Here is a 20,812-nt window from a genome sequence, read left to right as displayed (position 1 = left end):
CTGGTCTTTTCTTTGATGTGGTATTGAAGTTTTAGTGTAGTATATTATATAATCAGAGTAATTGAGAGTATATTCTTTTCATCTGTTTTATTCTTCTGGTTTTAGTCCCCTCTAGATAGAAAACTCAACATATTCAAGACTGAGTGGAGGTACAAGAAGTCTGATGATGGAAGGTACATCAAAATTAATTGGGAAGATGAGGCAGCTTCCAGATTGCTAGGCTCCCTAAAAAGCAATGTGCCCAAGGCTACAGCGACTATTTATGATTATGTCAATAAGTATGCTTCTTCAAAGCTAAAAAGAAGTCTGCAGAACAATGCTGAGAGAGCTATAAGGACAGTTAATGAAATGAACATGGATTTCCAGAGGGCAGCCCATGATGCTTACCAGGAGTGGAAAGACAAGACCCAGAATCTGTATGAAGCAATGTTGGCTCAGGAGGGCCAGAGCATCACTGAAAGACTGCAGGAGAAAGTGGTAGACAGCATAGTAAATGTTACTCAGAAGTACCACGTGGCAGTCAAGTTTCTCACTGATTCATTCATCCATTTCCTGAAGTACAATACATTTAAGCTCCCAGGCAATGCAGGAACATACACTGCTGATGAACTCTGCACGATGGTCATGGGGGGGATGGCAAAGTCACTGTCTTGGCTATATTCAAGTGTCCATAACAGTTTAGAAAAACTGCTTTCCTATGTCCAAGACCTAGTCGAGAAATCGGGTTTGTTCAGTGACATAAAATTTAGATTTCCTTTAGTTCCAAAAGCCAGTGAACTAAAAGATGTGATTCTGGAGTACAGGTTGCTCTTAAACATTTCATCAGACTTCATCCAAAGATACTTCGAAGACTTCCAGCATGTCAACTTTACAATGATACTCAGTGATGTTCAGGTTGTTTTGGAGGAAATTTTAGATGACGTAGTAAAAGAAGTTCAACACCTATGCGACAAAGAATCTGATTGTTTCACTAATTATATCAATGCAATCTTCAAAATACACATCCCAAGTGCTTTTCAATTCCTAAAAGAAGAACTATATTCTATCTTCAGTGATTTCAATTACTCTGTTCAAAGTCTACTTCAGGAGGCATCCTACAAGCTACAGCAGGTCTATCATTACATAAAGGTTCTTCGTGAAGAGTATTTTGATCCAAGCACAGTTGGCTGGACAGTAAAGTATTATGAAGTCGAAGAAAAGATGGTTGACCTGATTAAGTCCCTCTTAGTTATCCTTAAAGATTTCCACTCTGAATACAGTGCCAGGGCTACTGGTTTTGTTTACAATATCACAACTCAAGTTGAGCAGTTTGTGTCCAGGAATATCCAAGAATATCTTAGCATCCTTGCTGATATAGATGGAAAGGGGAAGGAGAAGATTGCAGAGCTCGCTATCACGGCAAAGGAAGCAATTAAAAGCTGGGCCCCTGCAATGAAGGAAATCATTTTTGATTACCACCAGCAGTTCAGTTCCAAATTGCAAGATTTTTCAGACAAACTCTCTGACTACTATGAAAAATTCATTGCTGAGTCCACAAGGTTGATTGACCTGTCTGTCCAGAGCTACCACGTGTTTCTAAGATACGTCACCCAGCTAATGAAAGAGCTTCAGGTGGCCACAGCCAATAATGTGAGTTCCTATGTAAAACTTGCCCCAGGAGAACTGATTATCACCTTCTGATTCATTTATTCATCTATTATAATTAAACCTTTACATAGTAGGAGATGTGATGCTACTATAAAAACCATCCAACTGAGCCAGTCCTGCAGCTGCCAGGAAGTGCAAGATGCACGTGTGCCCTAGGCATGCAACCAAGCTGGCCAGAGAACCAAGAATTCAGGAAGACATACTTTTACAAGTTAGATAAAAATCAAGATCTGAGTTATTTTGTTAAGTGTGGGAGGGGTAAGCAAATAAATGACTTCTATATTGTGTATCAGACCCTTCAGCTTGGCTCATTTGTATTGAAACATTAGATTGAGTGTATTAGTTCAAAGGTTCTTGCTTTCCTAACCTCCACAAGGACACACACTCACATTCAAGTGATAAAAATAAAGAAGAAAGGGAAAATTTATAGAAGAAAATGTTTTCCTACTTAATCGATCTTACTAACTGCATTAACTATGTGAGCAAGAAAGGGTTTTGTATAAATTTAACCAGAACATTGCATGTACCTCATATGTCATTAAGCGCCACACAATCTTCCTTGACAACTTGATTGTGTCTGTTGGGCAAGATTCTTCTCTGTTCCAATCTGGCATCAACCAACTAGACTTTCATCTGACTTGGCCTCCTAGTAGGGAAGAGGGAATAACTTGGGAGTACTAGACTCAAGGGCTTCATTCAGGATATGAGACACCCAACATATCTACCTATATCTCAGCCAGGACTTATTCAAAGCAAAAATCAAAAGGTATGAGGGAGAAACAGACATGGACTCCCTAAGTGTTTCTACAAGCAAACATGCATTTAAATTCCCACATCCCCTTGTTTTAAATACAGTATCTGACGATACCAAGTATGAGGGTTACTCTGCCAGGAGCACCCATTTGAAAGGCTGATTTTGAATGTGAACAACATTTATCTGCCTCTGACTGGAGCTCTTGGGAAGCCACAAAGGACCTGGGTGACAGAAATTTTACTGAGACAAGCAAGGAGGATAGTGATCAAATGGCACATCGCATCAATGGTGTTGGAAAACAGTGAGAGTAGGACCCTTGAGAAATTAGAAATCAATAGTTGGTGTCTTCTGAGTCCTAAATGAGGGCTCTTTAGAAAAGTGTCATTTCTGATCACCACCATTTTTCCGTTTGTGTCATTTGATGAAGCACACTGTTAAAATTCACAAGCATTCCTCTAAAATGGAAACACAGTTTATCAATTGCTAGGCTTCCTGAGTCTCCTCATTCCCCAAGGAAAGGAGAGTGTTACCCACCCTTTCTGCAACCCAACAACGCAAGACAATCAGTCATGATAGGGAGTCAAGTCAAAGCAGGAACTCAATTTATTACTGTGAGCATCAGCTTATACATGTTTAGTGACATCCTGTGATGTGGGGGTACCTCCAGCCAATGAGAGGCACGCAAACCCTCCCTCTGGCTGAAGGGGCATCTACCTAGTTTTACCTACCTTGCTCAAACTCGAGCCAGGCTTTTCTCGGTCCAACAGACCCTGAACTCCAGCCAGGCTTTTCTCTGTCCTATAGGGCTCAAGGTAGAGGTCCTGAGATACTTTTGGCTCAACAATCAATACCTTAGCATGATTCTTCTGTGCAGAACTTATGAGCCAAAAAGACAATTCTGGGTATAAAAAAAAGGTAGAAAATTAGGCTCAAATCCCAGAGTGATACACAACTTGATCCAAAGTTAGTTCTGTCAGAATTTCCATAATGAGCTAAGAGGAGCAATGCCACAACCTAGGGAATCTTCAAACTGCGATGAAGCCTGTAATTATGGCTTCATTCAAAAGGAAATGAGGAGTCTAAGGAAGACCTGGGTACTGAAGAGATGATACCAACATCTGGAGTTGAACATCTGGAGGGGAAGTGGGCTCTGAATTCTGTGATTGTACAATTACACACTACCCCAGCTCAGCTCCCGGCCTTCTATCCCTCGTATGATGTGCAATGATCAGCTTCGAATGCCTGCATCATGTTGAATAAAGTTGGAAGGAAGATGAGTCCCCAGGAAGGTCTGGACTCTGCTATTCTGTGCATTGCTCATGTATTTCAGGATATTTTTCCAGGTTCAAATAATAGCTGGAATCCTTTCTCTTGCACCTTACAGAGTTTATTCTCCTCAACCCCTGAATCCTCAATTCTATTACCTATAAAACAGGTTAATAATAAACCTTATATTTTGTCACTTTTAATATTGTCTGCAAGCAACAGACTATTATTATGAAATGAGGTGATTGTTTAAGGTAAACTCATGTTAAAGAAAGAAAAGAGGTGGATCAATTGATCCTCCTCAGTGATCGTCCCCTAATCATCACTTACAATGGTGAGGCAGATTAGTAGATAATCTTTCCATCTGTCTAAGTGGAATGATGGCTATTAACAAATGACAGTGATGGTTATATTATAAATAGAAGAGGTTAAGGAGCAGAAAGCTGTTGTGGGGAGGGTTGGAAGGTACCATGGTGATATGTGGACAATAAAAGAAAAGGGACAATTCACGAAGAGGAGAAACATGGGTAGGAAAAGAAAAGCGAGCGTGTTGCATGAACACTGAATTCCATGTTTTAGACAGAGCAAAAGGGGAGTAAAGGAAGACTGCATGGATGGGCCAGCCAGGCAGGACTTCAGAGTATGTGAGCGTTGGGGAGAAAGGGGATACTTGCACTGTTGGAGAAGGGCATCCAGTGGAACATTTTGACCAGTGGTTACTGAAATCAATGTGGTAACATATGCATGACTTAATCTGGAATACAAGACTGTGCCTGGGTCCATATTTAAAAAAAAATGGACTTGAGAAGTCATGAATGTTGGGGATGGTGAGCAGGATCCAAATAAAAGCCGACATAAAGGCAGGGTTGAGAGCAAAGACTGGAAGAGACCAAGATGACTTAGTGAGTTCAGGGTCGGAAACTGGAGGGATTGCTGAAAGAGATGAAAGAGCATGGAAGAGCTGGGTAGGTTATAAGGGAAAAACTGTTTTCATAGTTTTAAAAAAGAGGAAACGCAAGTGCAGCATCAGTGTCTGGTGAGGGCTTTCATATTAGGTCATTGTCTTAGTGATGGTTTCTAGAGCTGTGATGAAACAGCATAGCCAAAAGCAATTTGGGGAGAAAGGAGTTTATTTCACTTGCAACCTCCATGCCACAGTCCATCACTGGGCAGCTAGGGCGAGAATTCAAATAGGGCAGGAACCCAGAGGCAGGAGTTGACACAGAGACCATGGAGGAGTGCTACTTACTGGCTTGCTCCCCATGGCTTGCTCAGCCTGATTTCTTATAGAACCCAGAACCACCAGCCAAAGATGTCACCACCCACAATGGGCTGGACCCTCCAATATCAATCACTAGTTAAGAAAATTCACTACGTTCTTGTCTTATGGAAGCATTTACTCAACTGAGGTTTCCTCCTCTCAGCTGATTTTAGCTTGTGTCAAATTGACATGAGGACTAGCCAGCACAGTCATGAAATGGTAGAATGAAAATCAAACTCAAGAAAAAAGTGATAGAGGTGGGAGGAGGAAGGAAGGAAAGCAGGAAGAAAGGACAGACATCGAATTCCCGTTTTATAACTAACCAAGTCCCTTGTTTAAAAGGCCTTATTCATTGATAAGGTTTGTGTCCTTATAATACTGCTGCTTTGGAGATCTCGGACAAGACTTTAGGGGTACTCTCAAGCCATAGCAATGAGCAAGGCAGACCTCAGAGTTATAATATTTTGAACCTGTGTAACCTACACAAATAGAACTAGAAATAATGTGATGAGCAGGAGATTACAGGTACGGGTGATGGACACCGAGATTGTCACAGTCACAATGCAACTGTGGGACCACATGGGAGTGACCCAGTTACACTGTTGTGCTCAAGTGGAAAATTCCTACTTGGATCAGTTCGTGATGTGTGCCTGAGAACAACAGCCAGCAAAATGGGGACAACATAGCACAGATTAGACATATGCTTAGAAAATTAATAAGCAAACACATTGTTTTCTCTTGTAAAATGAGTGGGCCTATTATCCAGCAAGTGAATCACCTTGTATATCTCCTAAGAACATACTGTCAGGTGATGTGGGAAGTCCTATAATCACAGATTTTCCTCTTATAAAACAAATATCCACAGTTCCAATCAAAGGAGGAATCAAAGAATGGCACCCTGCCCAGGTCCCTAAAACTCTGTAAGCATGATCAAATCATGCTGTGACTTGACTCCCAGGTCCAGCCCCAGCTCATAGCACTGTCCCCAGCAGAAACTCTGTATTGAATGGATTGATATGAACTGAGCTTATGACGTGCCTTTGGTGTGGTCTCCACTTTCTTTGACTTACCATTTGAAGACTGAACAGTTGAAGATACCAAGTCTTCCTTTCTTGGTGAGATGAGTAAATATCTCCCTCTGACAATCCTGTTCTAGGGCCCCCCTCATGGTTCTAATTTATGACTTAGTCCCCATTCAGTCAGGGAAAGGGCCAAAATAACCTTCAAGTGGGGCCTACAATATGGGAGCCAGAGTGGCCAAACAGATGTTCTCTCTAAAAGTGTCTAATAACCAGAGATAAATGTGCAGAAACAGACCCTTCCTCTTAGCTCATCTCTGCGCATGCTGTTTCACATTAAGAGGTCACTGCAACTCCCTTTGGGGTGCTCCATTTGTTGGTGGGATGGCTGGGTGGTCACTAACAAACAACATTCCAGAGTCTCATAAAATATTGGTGGAGCAGGTACATGTGTCTCCATGAGCTGAGAGCCCTCTTCTTATCCTCCAAAATGGTTCCTGCCTCCTGTATCTGAGAGGAAATTCAGTGCTACTCAAATAAATGGACACTTAAGCTCTAGTCCTGTGTCCTTTTAAGCCCTGGACTGACACTATCTAATCCAGTCTTAGAGTGGAAAAATCATTCACGCCTTGGGGTTGACCTGGTATCTGAGCTGCAGGCCTGTGGTCCCACTTTGTCTGTTAACTTTGACTTGAGCTATCAGTTGTGTAACAGGAACACCAAGCCTCACTGTACAGGGCCTGCTAGAGACACTGTCCTGAAACGAGACACTGTCCTGAAGGGGGCAGCTCTGTGAAGAATCCAGGTATATAGATATCCCCTTGCACACCAAAGGTTCTTTTGGCTTCATGCTCTTCTCCTCTGTAGGAGCTGCGGGCTGGCCTACTTTTCATCCTGCCCAGCTCCTGCATGGTTAGCTTTACACCTGAAATAATCACAGAAACTGTATTCATTTAAACACTGCCTGGCCCATTAACTTCAGCCTCTTATAGGCTAATTCTCACATCTTGCTTAACCCATTTCTAATAATCTGTGTAGCACCATGAAGTGGTGGCTTACCAGGAAAGATTCAGCATGTCTGACCTGGTGGCTGGCTCCATGGCGTCTGCCCCGGAAAGGAGGGGCATGGTATCTGCCTAACTTCCCTTCTTCCCAGCATTCTGTTCTGTTTACTCCACCTACCTAATTTTCTGTCCTATCAAAGGGCCAAGGCAGTTTCTTTATTAACCAATGAAATCAACACAAAACAGAAGACCCTCCCACATCACTCCTCCAGCAAAGTGGGCCCATTGAGAAGGGTATCAAGGTCCTCACAGAGTAATAAATACCAAGATGACTTCAGGACACCCAAAGCCCTTTAATTAGAACTGGACTGGCTTGAGCAGAGCAGCATCACTAGGACGTTGATGTGATACATTGAACCTTACAGAAGGATTGGGTGGGGTGGGGAGGGTACAGCACTGTCCCATAGCTCTGCTGAGCATATATTAAACAAGAAAAAAAGTCCAAAAAGTCAGTACTCCCCTCTTGCTCAGGAAAAAAATAGATCCAGTGCTGAATTCAAATTTCAGCTGATTCATGAATTATGTAACTTGCCTTTTCTAACCCTCAGAGCACAACAGAATAGGTTTGCTGGGAAATGAAGTAATTGTTAGAGTAGGTGAGAAGAGTGTATGAGATAATAAATGTCAGCTCTGGTACACAGAACAGAGATAAACCCACCATGTCCCAGTGCGACAGTCAAATTTAATGATGTATAAGTCCAATAAGAATGACGCAGAGTTGTACCAATGTGATATAGGATGAAATGGCAAGTCTCAGAAGATGGAATAAAGTTAAAACTCAATGAAAACCAATGACTTTTGGTGTTTTTAAGTAGAGTTTTAAACAGGAGGTCAGTAAACTGACAATCCGGGATGGGTTTCAGAAGAAAGGACAATGACAGCTCACACTGGGTGGAAGGGACCCTTACTGCTGTGGCTGTATTCTGATACTGAGAAAGTGCCTGGACTGTCTATTAGGCTACTAGCTAAATTATACTAATGAACTGACTAATAACATAGAAGGAATAGAGAAATATTTAAGAGCCTAGCACACACTAAGCATTAAACTATCCAATGTTGTCTTTTCCTGTTCATGACTCCAGGGTTTTTTAGAGGGACAAACTCCATTTCAAGGGGAAATTATTTCATGCCTTTGTTTGCATTTAGCAAGCCTCTTCTCTGGAACAGGCATTATCCTAAACTTCTAGGTTCAAAAAGAAAATGTGCCAGTCCTTCCACGGGAGACTGGAGGTGACCTTCAACGTTGGGAGAGGTCCAGATGAGGACTCACAACAGTCCTGGGGTCACAGAGACAAAAGGGAGCAAGAAGAAGCATGTCACCCCTAGGTGGCTGAGCTGGCTGTGAGTTCTGAGTTTGCTGCCCAAATAGCTGGAGTGCCCTGGGAAATGTATGGCACCCTTGCTCCTCAGGAACTTCATTTGAAAGCTAGCTGAAAGAATAATAATGTGATCTAGATGAGCTGACTGGATTTGAGTTCTCCTGGGCAATCTAGTCTTAGACTTTCAAGACTGATTCCTCTCTGTGCCACTAAGGATAATTGTCTCAACCTGTGGGTCGGGACCCTTTTGGGGGCTCACATGACAGAGGTTGCCGAAGACCATTGGAAAACAGTTATTTACCTTACAATCCATAATGGTAGCAAAATTCCAGTTATGAAGTAGCAACAAAAATAAATCTATGGTTGGGGGGGTCACCACAGCAAGAGGAGCAGTGTTAAAGGGTTGCAGCATCAGGAAAGTTGAGAATCGCTGCTCTAGGAAAACCCTACAATTCCCACAGAAAGCATCTTTGGTACTTTTATCTCACCTCTGACCGCTGCTCAAGCTCACCTGGCTGTGTGCCGCATTAATCTCTCATTCTGACCCATGCTGCTGCCCAAACCAAACTGAGTCTCTACCAGGACTCCCTCTAGGACATTGCTGGATGTCTCCTGTGTTTTACCCGACTGGAAAGTAAAAGGCCTTGTAGTTGCTTCCTGATTGTTTACTGAAACAAGTATTCCATCTACAGTTTCCTCCAGGATACCTCACTCAGCTCCAGGATGTGCTGTCTGGTCACTGAAAGACTGGGTGCTCTGTGAAACTGCTACAGCTTGTTTCCTCTCATGGGGGCTGGGGAATGGGAGTCTTGTAAGGCCAACTTAGTCCTAGAGAAAGATAATGTCCCTGTCCTGTGAAAAAGCTGAGCTGGCAGTGGTTTCACAGAAAAGCACCTCTGTCCCTTCCTCTAAACCAACTGCAAGCCATAGAGCTACCCTATCCCTTACCAGCCCTTCCCGCCTCTCCCCTGATGACCTCTAGCCCCACCCTCCTGCCAGCTACCTTCCCAGACCCCAGCCTTAGCCATCTCTACTTTCTTTGTCCTCAGGAGACACCTAGGTAGAGATTAGGTTTTTATAGAATTAGAATTGAGTCCACTGGGTCCATCTCTCATAACTTTTCTCACTATTTCCCCTTTCTCTGAAGTCTTAGACCAGTGATTCTCAACCTTCCTAATGCTTCACCCCTTTAATACAGTTCCTCATGTTGTGCTAACCCCAAGCATCATATTATTTCATTACTACTTCATAACTATATTTTTTGCTACTGTTATGAATGGTAATATAAACATCTGACATTCAGGATATCTGATATGCAACTCCTATGAAAGGGTAGTTTGACCCCTCAAAGGGGCAGCAGCCCATAGGTTGAGAACTGCTGTCTTAGGTCAATTCACTCAGGGTGTTTTTATATCCATGGTATCTGACGATGCCGTGCGGCCTCCAATGGCCTAAGTAAATGTTTTCCATGCCAGCTGCTCTTTCCTGCCATGTGAGATTGCGTGTCAACTCTGCCGCACCACCCTATCCCATACACATGCCCAGAGGCCTTGACCCACCAGCTCTTTTTCTCTGACAGCAAAAGATGGGAAGTGAGGGTTTAAGATCTCCCCTCAGCCCTGGGTACAGCAAAGGCACAATGTTATGATGGGATGCATACACAGCCCCAACTCCCAGTAATGCCAGGCCCAAAGGATAACATGAATAGATAGATGACTTTCCAACTTTTAACTTCCCTCTCCTCCAGGGGTAACCAGCTCCTCCAGGCTCCTTGTGGGGGCTCTAGGACCTGAGAGGAAAAACCCTGAAGAAATATGACCTCCTAGAACCTCTATATCCTGAGCTGGTAGAGTTCTTCTATAAACAGGTCTCTCCACCAGAAGCAGATCTCTACGCCACCATAACAGGCTGTGTGACCTTTGACACCACAGCTTCTAGGTCAGTATCCTTAGGGCCTGACCAATATCGACATCCTGCGAATTGAGTTTTTCTATAGTGTGCCCTGTAAGCAAATCCAAGGAATAAGGAATTGACAAGTCTAACAGTTGCTATTCTCATGTGCTGGCTGCCTGAGTCTGCAGAGCTGTGTCCTCTTTAATATCTGGATGGATCCATTAAGCCTCATCCCACATACCCTTCTGATGTTCTCTGGTCATTCCTACAACATGCCTGTCCCTGTGAGCCATCTGTTCCCATCTCTATATCACTTTCTTCCCATTCCCCTTCAACTTGTCTGCAGCTCCCCAGATCCAATCTTTCCTACCAAGTATCAGAACCCTGTAAATGGAAGTTTCTCTGTCCTACCCTGTCCTGTGGCTGCTTCTAAATAATCACTCGAAGGCTTATACTAATTATTAATGTATGGCCAATACCTCAGGCTTATTGCTAGCTAACTCTTACCTTTGAATTAACCCATTTCTATTGATGTATATATTGCCATGTGGCTCGTGGTCTAGACCTGAGGTCTAGTACAACTTGTTTTTCTGGCAGCTGGCTGGCATCTGCTCCGACTCTGTCCCTTCTCATCTAAGCTCTCATTTTGATTGTTCTGCCTAACCTTATCCTGCCCGGCTATTGGTCAAACAGCTTTTATTATTAACCAGTGAGAGAAATACATATTCACAGCGCACAGAAGGATCATCCCACCCCAGAAGCCTCTGTCACTGAAATCTGTGGCCACAGCACTCTCATGTGGACTGTGCATGAGGCGTTGGAAGAGACTCACATTCTATAGTCCACAGTGCAACTATAACCCTTCAGAAAAATCAAAGCTAAGCCAGGTGGTGGTGGTGCATACCTTTAATCACAGAACTCAGGAGGCAGAGGTAGGTGGATCTCTGTCTGAGGCCAGCTTGGTCTACAGAATGAGTTACAGTACAGCCAAGGCTATACAGAGAAACCCTGTCTAGAAAAAAAATTCCTCATTTTAAAAATAAAATTAGGACAAAGTTTCATGCTACCCTAATTTTTACAGACTCCATTTAACAAAATTTTCAAGCCATTTTCCTGGAACAAGGTGGGTGAATAAAGAGACATCCATCCTGGACACATGTCTTCTCCCAAAAGCAGAGATGGGAGTTTGCATAGAAAGGGGTCAATAAAGCCTGTAGCTTTCCAGGAGAGGGGCCTTTCAGATTCCAAGTCCTGACATAACACTCTCTCCTGCTCCATGCCTAGTAGGTGTGTCCAACATGTGGGTCACAGGCTGCATATAGTATCTAGGTCCGAGGATAGCTATGAATACAGCCCAGGGCAAAATCACAAACCTACATAAAACATTATATGATGTTCTTTTTGTGGCTCAATTGTGCAGTTCTTGACTATGAACTTTGTAAATGACAACCCGCAAGGTCAAATTATTAGGTATTCCTGGGCCCCAAAGGAAGAAATGAGGTGAGACGGGGCTTCCAGACGATCACTGCATTGTGACCTGACTTCATTTCTGCTTCATCACGTCTTCAGGAGATCCTGGAAAACACGGGTGGCTGAAATCAAAGAGTACTTGAAACTTACAAATATAGGACAAGTTGATGGGAAATCCCTCTGGAGAAAATATATCTTCTGTGCAGATTCCAGGGATCTGGGGAGTTTTTCTACAGCTCATTAGTACCAGGTCTGCTGAGGCAGTTCAGGAGAAGTATTCAGTGAGTACACTCGGTAGCAAAAGGGACCTGTTCCCGCTGTCACAGACAAACCTCAAGTCCAAGAAATAGTCAGAAAAACTAGGCAAGTTCCTCCATTTGTGTGCACAGGGTTCTTTCCTCACTGGGCCTGGACTGGAAGTGGAGCAGGTGATATCTCTCTCAATCCTCTGACCCAAGCCTTGGGCAAGGCTTCCCTGAGGATTCAGTCCACAACAAACTTCACTCATCTCTTAGTCACATACCATCCTGCTACCCAATCTTGGGTTTCATTTCCTCCCTTTCCCTGCCAGGAATGCCTTCTCCAGGTCATCTCAAGTCCTGTCTCCTCCTGGAAGCCTTCCAAGAACATCCAACCCTCGCCTGAGCTCACTCATTTGACTGTTTGTCCAATGCTTCATCTCCCTTTTTTCTCACCTCTTTCAGGTAGGGCATCCCTGACACAGCCTGGCATTCCAGCAGGAATGAGTCCCTGGATCTCCTGGGCTACAGGATGCAGGATGGGAAGAAGGGTCCTGGACCATGCTCCATCTGCTGTGTAAAGAGGCTTTACTGTTTTCTCTGCAGAAGGAGATACTCCATCCCTAGAGATTGCAATTGTGTGGGCCTGTGGACTCAGCCAGATGCCCTTGTTAGTGGCTCTCCAACCCAAGAAGGGTGTGGCCAGCCTGGAAAGGTAAATCAAACTGTGAGGAACCTGGACTTTGAGGATGGGAGTGTGGACCCAACGGTCCTGAGTGCTAATCTCACTTTTGCCTCAGCCGTACCCTGTCAAACCATCTGCTGGCCTTGTACACCCACAGCCTCACATGCTTCCTGGCTCATTGCAGAAGCTATGAAAAGGTCTAAAGTGTGCAGATTAGGGTGGGTGGTCTAAACTCTCCAATGCCAGATGATTCTAGCCCCACACAGACCCTGACAAGTGGGGTTCTGTCCCCGGGACCAGCAGCTCAGCACTTGCGCAATACAGCCCTTGGTACTTTCTTATTCCTCCTTGTAGAAACTTTCCCCTGCTCGACAGAGCACACACTTCCTGTCAGGTTTTATTTTTGTGATGGCTTGCTTATGAGCGGGGCATTCTGTTCTTGGAATTTCTTGTTAAAATGTTTCATTTAATTAAGTTTTTACAGCCAGCTCTGCTTTCTGTCTGCTAGATGGCAGAAGCCAGAGTAGCACTACCCTCTGCTCTCTGGGAGGCCAGGTCCCTGACACTCTTAAGAGATCCAAGCCCGGGCTCTCAGGCTGCATCCCAAGGCTTCCATCTTTCCACCTCGAAAGATCTGGGTGTGTCCAAGTCTGGATCCCCATCACAGGCCCCACTGGAGACTAGAGGGCCACAGGAATGTTGCCTACGTACTCTCCGTTAGGATTCGTTCTCTGTCTGGAGGCAACCTGTGTCTAAATCCCAAGGTTTATGCGGAGACAATGTGTTATGAACAGTCACAGGTCTAAGCAACTCAGGGCAGCAGCGCCATTCTTCGCCATTCCTCGACCCACTCTTTCCTGTGTTGCTTTTCCACGCTATCCCTAGCTCACTTCTTTGGCTATGCCAACATTGCGCTTACTCTCCTCCCCTAGGGCAGAATGCCACGTCCTCTGTCCACCTTCTGTATGTGAATATGACCCTTGCCATCCCCCATTCCGTCTCTTTCCCAGTGCCGTCCTTTGTACACACCTGGGCCCCGGTGGAGCTCTACCGTTTCCTCCACAGGCTGGAAGGATCCCTGAGGTGCTGAACAGGATGAGGGTGGCTACCTTTTCCGGAGGCAGGGGAATGGTCCCAGGTAAGATGGTTTTGAAAGGGGCTGCCATCTCTGAAGTACAACCAACCAGTCAGATTCCCCTCTCCTGTGTCCCACTGCAAAGCCTAGAACAAGAATGGCCCAGGATGAACAAAAGCCAGGCTGCCCCTAGGCTCCCACCAGTTTCCAACCTGGCCACAGCTATCCTCTAATTTAAAATCACAGGGTTGTAATGGAGGCTGATCTCTGCTTTTTGGCTCCCCTTTATCCCAAGCAGGTGGCTTCCTGACCCCACCCAATACCTGGCCTTAGGGAAGCGCCGGATAATTCTGAATTCCTTGTGATGTTGCTAAGATGCTGCCTGCCACCTGTCAGGAATGTGCAGCCAGGGATGTAGCAGGACGCGCTGTTTTCCCACACTTGTGTCTTAAAAGGTTACAGGCCGTGGGTGCCTAATAGGCAGAACATTAGATCACTTGTCTCATTTAGAACAATAATCCGTTTTGCTAGGGGTCAGGTTGACACAAAGAATCTGTCCAGACCAGGTCTCTTGATGGGACTTAGCCCTCCCCTCAAACTAATGAAATTTTCAACTCGTGGGTACTTGAGTTAATAAAGTGTGCCACACATCTGCCTGGGCTGCGGGCAGAAAAAAAAGCCCTGAGGTTCAATTTTGAGATCACTGACATAGTATTTGAGTGGTATCCCACTGGCACCTGGTGGGACACCAAATGAAGGAAAGTCACACAATGACTGTGTGAGGAAAAAAAACATGAGTGTATACACATAGAGGCCAGGGAACCCCTAGAGGAGGGTGAGAGAGGGGAGGCCTTGGAATTATAAATGGGAGGGTTGATGGGGCGCTACTGCTGAGGTTTCACGCCAGTGGCCTACAGGTAATGAATTATTTTAAGAGGAAATTGGCACCAGTGCGATCTTAGGTCAGAAAGTAAAAGGAACGTGGTTTCTATGGGTGCTGAATTAACTGCAAAAGTCTAATATGAATGCCTGTGAACCAAACATAAAGCTGGGGGTGGCAGCCCCAGAGAGGTGACTTCCAAGTCACAAAGACCCCCGAGACTCCAGCTCTTCTTCCCTCCCCATGCCACTGCTCACCTCCCCACAGAGGGCATTGTGTTGGCCTCAGGCTTGCTCAGGGGCGAGACGAGCCCATTGCTTACTGGGATATGAACTAGTCACCAGCTAAGAAATGAACTTACAATTCTTTCTTGTATGTAAATCCTAATGGGACTCCTCTCCTAGACACTATAAGATGCTGAGCGTTGGGGAAAGGGTGGATCTGAATGTTCTGTGGGCTTCCCTGGAGAAAGACACGGAGCCCTCCTAATGCCAGTGGCCTGTCTCCCAGGAAATTCTCCAAGACTAGGCCAGGGATCATGCCTCTCTGGAAGTTAAGACATAAGAGGTTTTAACTAGGGCTTTCCCTTCCTCCTGGCTCATCCAAGCATCTCCCGCAGGCACACAATATGGGAGAGTAGTGGTCACAGGGCTGCAGGCAGAATATCAGGGGAAAAGAGCGGTCTCCCACGGTGCAGTACCACTAAATAGCCACGAGGGGTCTCTCAGCGCAATTTTAGACACCAAGTCTAGAGATCTCAGGGGTTGGGGAAAGGCTAGACCCCCTCCAGCGAGCTTGGCTGGCCCTTCTGCCTGAGGTGGGCTCAGCTGGGATACTCCAGCAGGGTGGGAGATACCTAGCTACTTGTCTTTAGTTCTTCTGTTACCACAATCTATTTACCTTGAGCATCCCTTCTCCGTAGTGTGGACAGAGGGACTGGGAGAATTGAATACAGTTAGATAAATGACCCAGGTAAACTCTGCCTGTATGAGGACACCCTTTGACCAAAGCTCCATCACTGTATAGCCACCAGTCCTGCTGACAAAGGACACAAGCTCACAAATGGCTGACCAGGCTTTGCCAGTAGCCCTCAGTGACTTAACTTAGTTTGCCCAGTGACATGTCACCTCTTTACCCCTACAAAGCTCCCGACACTATTCTCCGGTAGACTTTCTCTCACCCTACCCCTCCCCTACCAGGATTCTTTCTCCTCTTGGCTGTCAGTCCCCTCTCCTTCTTCTGGCACAGCTTGGAAACTCCCATAGCCAGACCTTTGGTTCACAAACCTTGATCCTTCTGTAGCTAGTGATGGGAGCCCTGGCCTCTCTTGCAGGCCTAAGCAAAGCCGTATCAATCAAACTGGGCAAAGCTGGTCCCAGCCACAGATCATTGGTGACCCCAGGACCCCACCCTAGAGTATCCAAATATGCTCTTCCTATGGAAGCCCTTTCTCATGGAGAATTCTAGAAGGAAAAGGGGAGAGGCAGGGCAAAGCAGACTGTCCTGACAAGGGTCCCCGTGATTAATGATGTTCCCAACATTCCCTTGAGGTTCTCTAAGCAACTGTCCATGGCTGCCTTGGAATGTGGCATCAGCTGCCCTTTGGGAGCCCTGACTGGCCCCTCCTCACAGCTCCAGAGCCTCCCTCTGCTGGCATCAATGCCTCTGCTCTCACTTTCCCAGCCTTCTGCCCAAATCTCACCAAAGGGGAAGAAGGGGCTTTGTGCTCTGTCCGATACTCCACCTGAGGCTCAGAAAACTCAGGCCCCAGACCCCTCCTCTGAGTTCTAATTCTTCTCCTTTCTGTGAGGGGCATGGCCTGGCAGCTACTGAATGTTTAGTGCTCCTCGTTTCTTCATATGGAAAAATGAGGAGGTCCCTGGACTCAGGGCAAAGTCTCCTTGTGCAAAGTGTGAAGGCTAACATGTTCTGTTTGCTTAGGTATTTGACAGACTGTAAATGTCCTGAAAGTTTTGCTATCATCTCTGGATCTTCCTCCAAACACACACTCTGCAGAGTAGCAAGCAAATCCATCACCAGCCTCTAGCCCTCCCACCGTCCCTAAAAGCAGCAACTAGCTTCTGTGATACTTGGTACCTGGGTTCCGGTAGGCCTTGTCAAAATGGAATTTTTGCCTGTGCCACTAAAACATCAACATCCCAGCATCAACACAGGCCTTGCAATATGAGAAGAAGCTTCTTGGGTGATAGAGCCAGCTCACTTGGCACACATAGGCAAGCCCAAAAAGCCTGAGGTTGGTCCTGTCACACCTCTCCACCACAGCAATCCCTTCCGTGAAATGACACAGACAATCCAAAGGTCTGTAAAGGCTTTCAGGTTCTGACAGTCTAGAGAGTGCTCCAACCTATGTCACTGGCTCCAACCAATGCCATTGAAAAAATAACAACAGGTCTCATCTATAGATCACCTGGTATGGATAGTGTTCATGATGCTACAATAAACCAAAAGGGACATATTGAGATATGTATTGTACAGATGGAGAAACTGAGACTTGTAGGGGTATGGGGTATTAAATAACTTTTCTTTGGTGGTTTATTTGTTTACAGCATACTAGGCATAAACTCTGGATCTGTATTATGTCCATAACTATTCATGGAAACACACATTGTTATTTTCATAATGAACATGATCGCGCCAGGAATATCAACTACTTCCTCGTGCCTACACTCTGCAGGAGTGTTATCTGGCTTCATCTTTCACAGACTTACAAAATATGCATCTAGCCACTCCAATTGTGTCAGTCTTTGAAATGAGAACCAAGCCCACCTTGGTCAGAACTTCCCTAATTACTCACTTAAGTTTATCCTCAGTAACATCCGAATCAGTGTTCAGTACACAGAAGGCTACCCGCCACCTAAAAGTTGAAATATTTTAGCTGCTGCCCCAGACTCACAAAAGCTCCCCAGCACCTATCACTCTGCCCCCCCCCCCCGTGGGACCTTTTTAATTTCCAATGACACCTAGTGATTACTTGCAGTGTCAGCTCTGGTGGCTTGGTGCCCCTGGGAGGCTAGGTGTTAAATAGTCTAAGCATCACCTCTTGACATGATAACCAAACACGGGCATGGAGGTATGCATGTCACATTGGCACCTGCCCTATGCATTCACATGTGGGACACAAAAGTGTAGAATGTTTATGTTTAAATACAACTTCACACACACACACACACACACACACACACACACACACACACCTGCGTGTATATGAAATGAACAGATTATCCCACAAGTTCATAACTTTAGTTCAGTCTCTCACCCCCACGCCTCCTCCCAAGTAAAGACACCACGTATTAGTTACTTTGTTGTGACCAAATGCGGGAAGCAATTTAAGGAAAGGAGAGTCTCTTTTTGCTTCCAGGCTGAGGAATATCGATTGTATCACAGAAAGCAAGGTGGCAAGAGCTGGAGGTTCTGGCCACATTGTGTCCATAGTCAGGAGCTGAAGGTACTGGCCACATTGTGTCCACAGTCAGGAGCTAGAGGTACTGACTACATTGTATCCATTATCAGGAGCTGGAGGTTCTGGCCACATTGTGTCTACAGTCAGAAGCTGGAGGTACTGGGCACATTGTACCCACAGTCCTGAGAGACAGGGAAGGATGAATGCAGGTGAGCAGTGGGCTTCCTCCTGCCATTTTTTATATTCAGTCCAAAAGCACCCTGTATAATGGTGTCCCCCAAGCCCCCTCCCCACACACATACATTCTGCTCAGTTAGACCTCTCAGGAAATATCCTTATACATATACCCAATGGTATACCTTATTAAACCCTAATCTTTTTTTAAATTAATTAAATGATCTGTTTTTTAAGACTTATTCTCACTATGTAGCCTGACTGGCCTGGAGCTTGAGACGTAGCCAGGCTGGCCTCCGAATTGTGACGATCTTCCTACCTCTGCCTCCTGAGTCCTGGGATTCCAGCTATGTGCCACTGTACCCAGGTGCCTCGGTGTGTATTAATCCAGTCATGCTGAAAGTGAAAATTAAATGAAAGTTGAAAATATATCCTTACATACCCCATGCAGCCTCACAGTGAGGCTCTGGCTCCCTGAAGTTTTTCCGCTCTCTGACACCCTCTTACCCAGTCCCTGGAAAGCAAGGGCTGTGATACCCAATCCCTGGAGGTGGACAGGATGCAGTAGCCATAGCCAAAGGACTGGTCCTTGAGAAAGAGAGCCAACAGAAAGTCCTGCTATCCAGCTAGAGTGACCTACATGGGATGTTATCCTGTCTTTGGTGTGGGTTTAACAAGCACAGGGCTCTCAAACACAGGCATCCATGCAGTGGATCTTCAAGTGTTCTTAACCACGGTGCCATCTGTACTTACTATGGAGACCAGGTTCCAGGCCAGTCTGGGCTAAATAGAGAGACCCTTTCAAGAGATAAACAAAAAGGACAGCTCTCTAGTCTATACTCTGGCACAAACTGCCTATGCAACCTTCAGCAAGACCCCTCCCCCTCCATCCTCCTCATTACTCAGTTGACCATCCACTCCCCAAACACTTCGAAAAGGCTCACTGCATGCTGGCTCCTACTTAGCCTATGTGTCCCTGTCCATGGCAGACATCACTAATTGATCACTGCACACTTTGCTCCAGATCCTTCACTTAGCTCCATGGGCACCCAGCAAAAATTTCTCTCTCTGGGAGTCAAATCATAGACTTGGCATCTTTGGGGAGAAGACTTTGTGGGCAAAGTGTTTGCTGTGAAAGCATGAGAACCTGAGGTCAGATTCCCAGCACTCATGTAATAGCCATGGACAGCGGCGTGCACCTATCACCTGGTATTGGGAGGTAGAGAGCCAGCAAATTTTGGAGACTTGGTGGCTGGTTGGTCTCGCTGAAAGGGAAAGCTCCAGGTTCAGTAAAAGCCCTGTCTTGAAAATCTAGAGTAGATAGTAGAAGAAAAGCATACCCATTGTGTACATTGTGTATCTCTGGCCTGTAAACACATGTGCATAGGTGTGTACATGTGCAAATACAGAGAGAAAGAGACAGACAGACAGACAGACAGACAGATGTGGGAGAGACAGAGAGAATGGCATCTTCAGCCTGAACAGGCAAGAGTCAACAGAGAAGACAGATCAGACACCATAGCCACAAAAGGTAACATGAGAGTCGCCAATACTTAGGGACTCAGCAAGATTCTGGCATGGGAAGAACCAGGTTTGCTGTTTCCCTGACACAGGAATTCGCCCATTCAAAAAGGGATATACTGCCTGCATGGGAGAAAGAAAACGAGCAGAATTCAAGAGAATGTCCAGAGCCAGTTTAAAGTTTCAGTTCTGGCCAAACTGAGCACCAGCAGCAAACGCCTGACCACACAAGGACCTGTTTGGTGACTTTTCCTGGCTGCCCGGAGCCCCTGCAGTTCCCAGAGAGGCTCCACATTCCATTAGTTAATTGGTTTGTTCCTCCTACAAGGGAATGTGCAGAGAGCACTGGTCACATGACAGTTACATTATTCTCCACCCTCTTTCAAATGCTATCAATTCCTGGGCTGACCGCTGACTGAGATTCTCAGATCCTGCGTGTTTCTCGGGGCCATTGAAAGGGCGGTGGATGCGCCTATCAAAAGTGAAAATGTAAAATGTCTGCAACTTGGGTTGCAACCAAGCCATGGCTCAAATTTCCTCCTCTGGCTAAATTTCCAGAGACAAAAAAAAGAAAAAGAAAAATACACACACACACACACACACACACAAAAGCTGTGGCTGTGGTGGCTTCGCCTCTGATAACTAGACCACTCTTGGTAGCTGAACAAACAAGGTGGTTGGCTGGAAATTCAATGTTCTTTGGCTGACATCTCCAATATATGACAGACTCTTCCCTGATACCATTTAAAGAAGGCAGCTGGCGGCTTCCCTGCCTCTCTGTGCTGCTAACTGCCAACCTGTGCAAACACAGGGCAGAATACAGCACTAGCACCAGGGGTCTGTCATTAAAGCCACGCTTGCTGAGTACATTCTTGGCCACCGGTGACAAAAATGTTTGCACACTTTTTTTCCCTCTCATTTAACCTTCACTCTGAAGTTGGAGTTATAATTATCTCCATCTGACAGCTGGGGAAACTAAGGCTTTGTGAGGTTACGCAAGTTAGCGAAAGACAACACAGTTAGCAAATCACAATGTGGGAATGTCGGCCTACGTATGATGATAAGAGTTCTGTGCCAGAGGGATGAGCTTCTCAGGTCCTAGGAGGAATCAGCTTCATGGGGTG

At 45.5% G+C, this 20,812-nt stretch overlaps 1 protein-coding gene across 1 annotated transcript in view; it reads left to right on the top strand.

Moving 5' to 3' along the window:
* Apob (apolipoprotein B) overlaps window positions 1–1,941 on the top strand; it is a 37,165-nt gene extending 35,224 nt beyond the window's left edge. The window contains exon 29 of the mRNA XM_041639366.1: window positions 106–1,941. Within this exon, the coding sequence (XP_041495300.1) occupies window positions 106–1,680 (1,575 nt within the window). The 3' untranslated portion in view covers window positions 1,681–1,941. The remainder of the gene's footprint in view (window positions 1–105) is intronic.
* The last annotated feature ends 18,871 nt before the right edge of the window (window positions 1,942–20,812 follow it).

The sequence above is a fragment of the Microtus oregoni genome, unplaced genomic scaffold (genome assembly GCF_018167655.1).
Source record: "Microtus oregoni isolate MIOR12 unplaced genomic scaffold, Mior012 000058F_ref0000040, whole genome shotgun sequence".
Classification (NCBI taxonomy): domain Eukaryota; kingdom Metazoa; phylum Chordata; class Mammalia; order Rodentia; family Cricetidae; genus Microtus; species Microtus oregoni.
The sequence above is the reverse complement of the archived record's forward strand: the minus strand, read 5'-3'. Positions and strand labels throughout refer to the sequence as shown.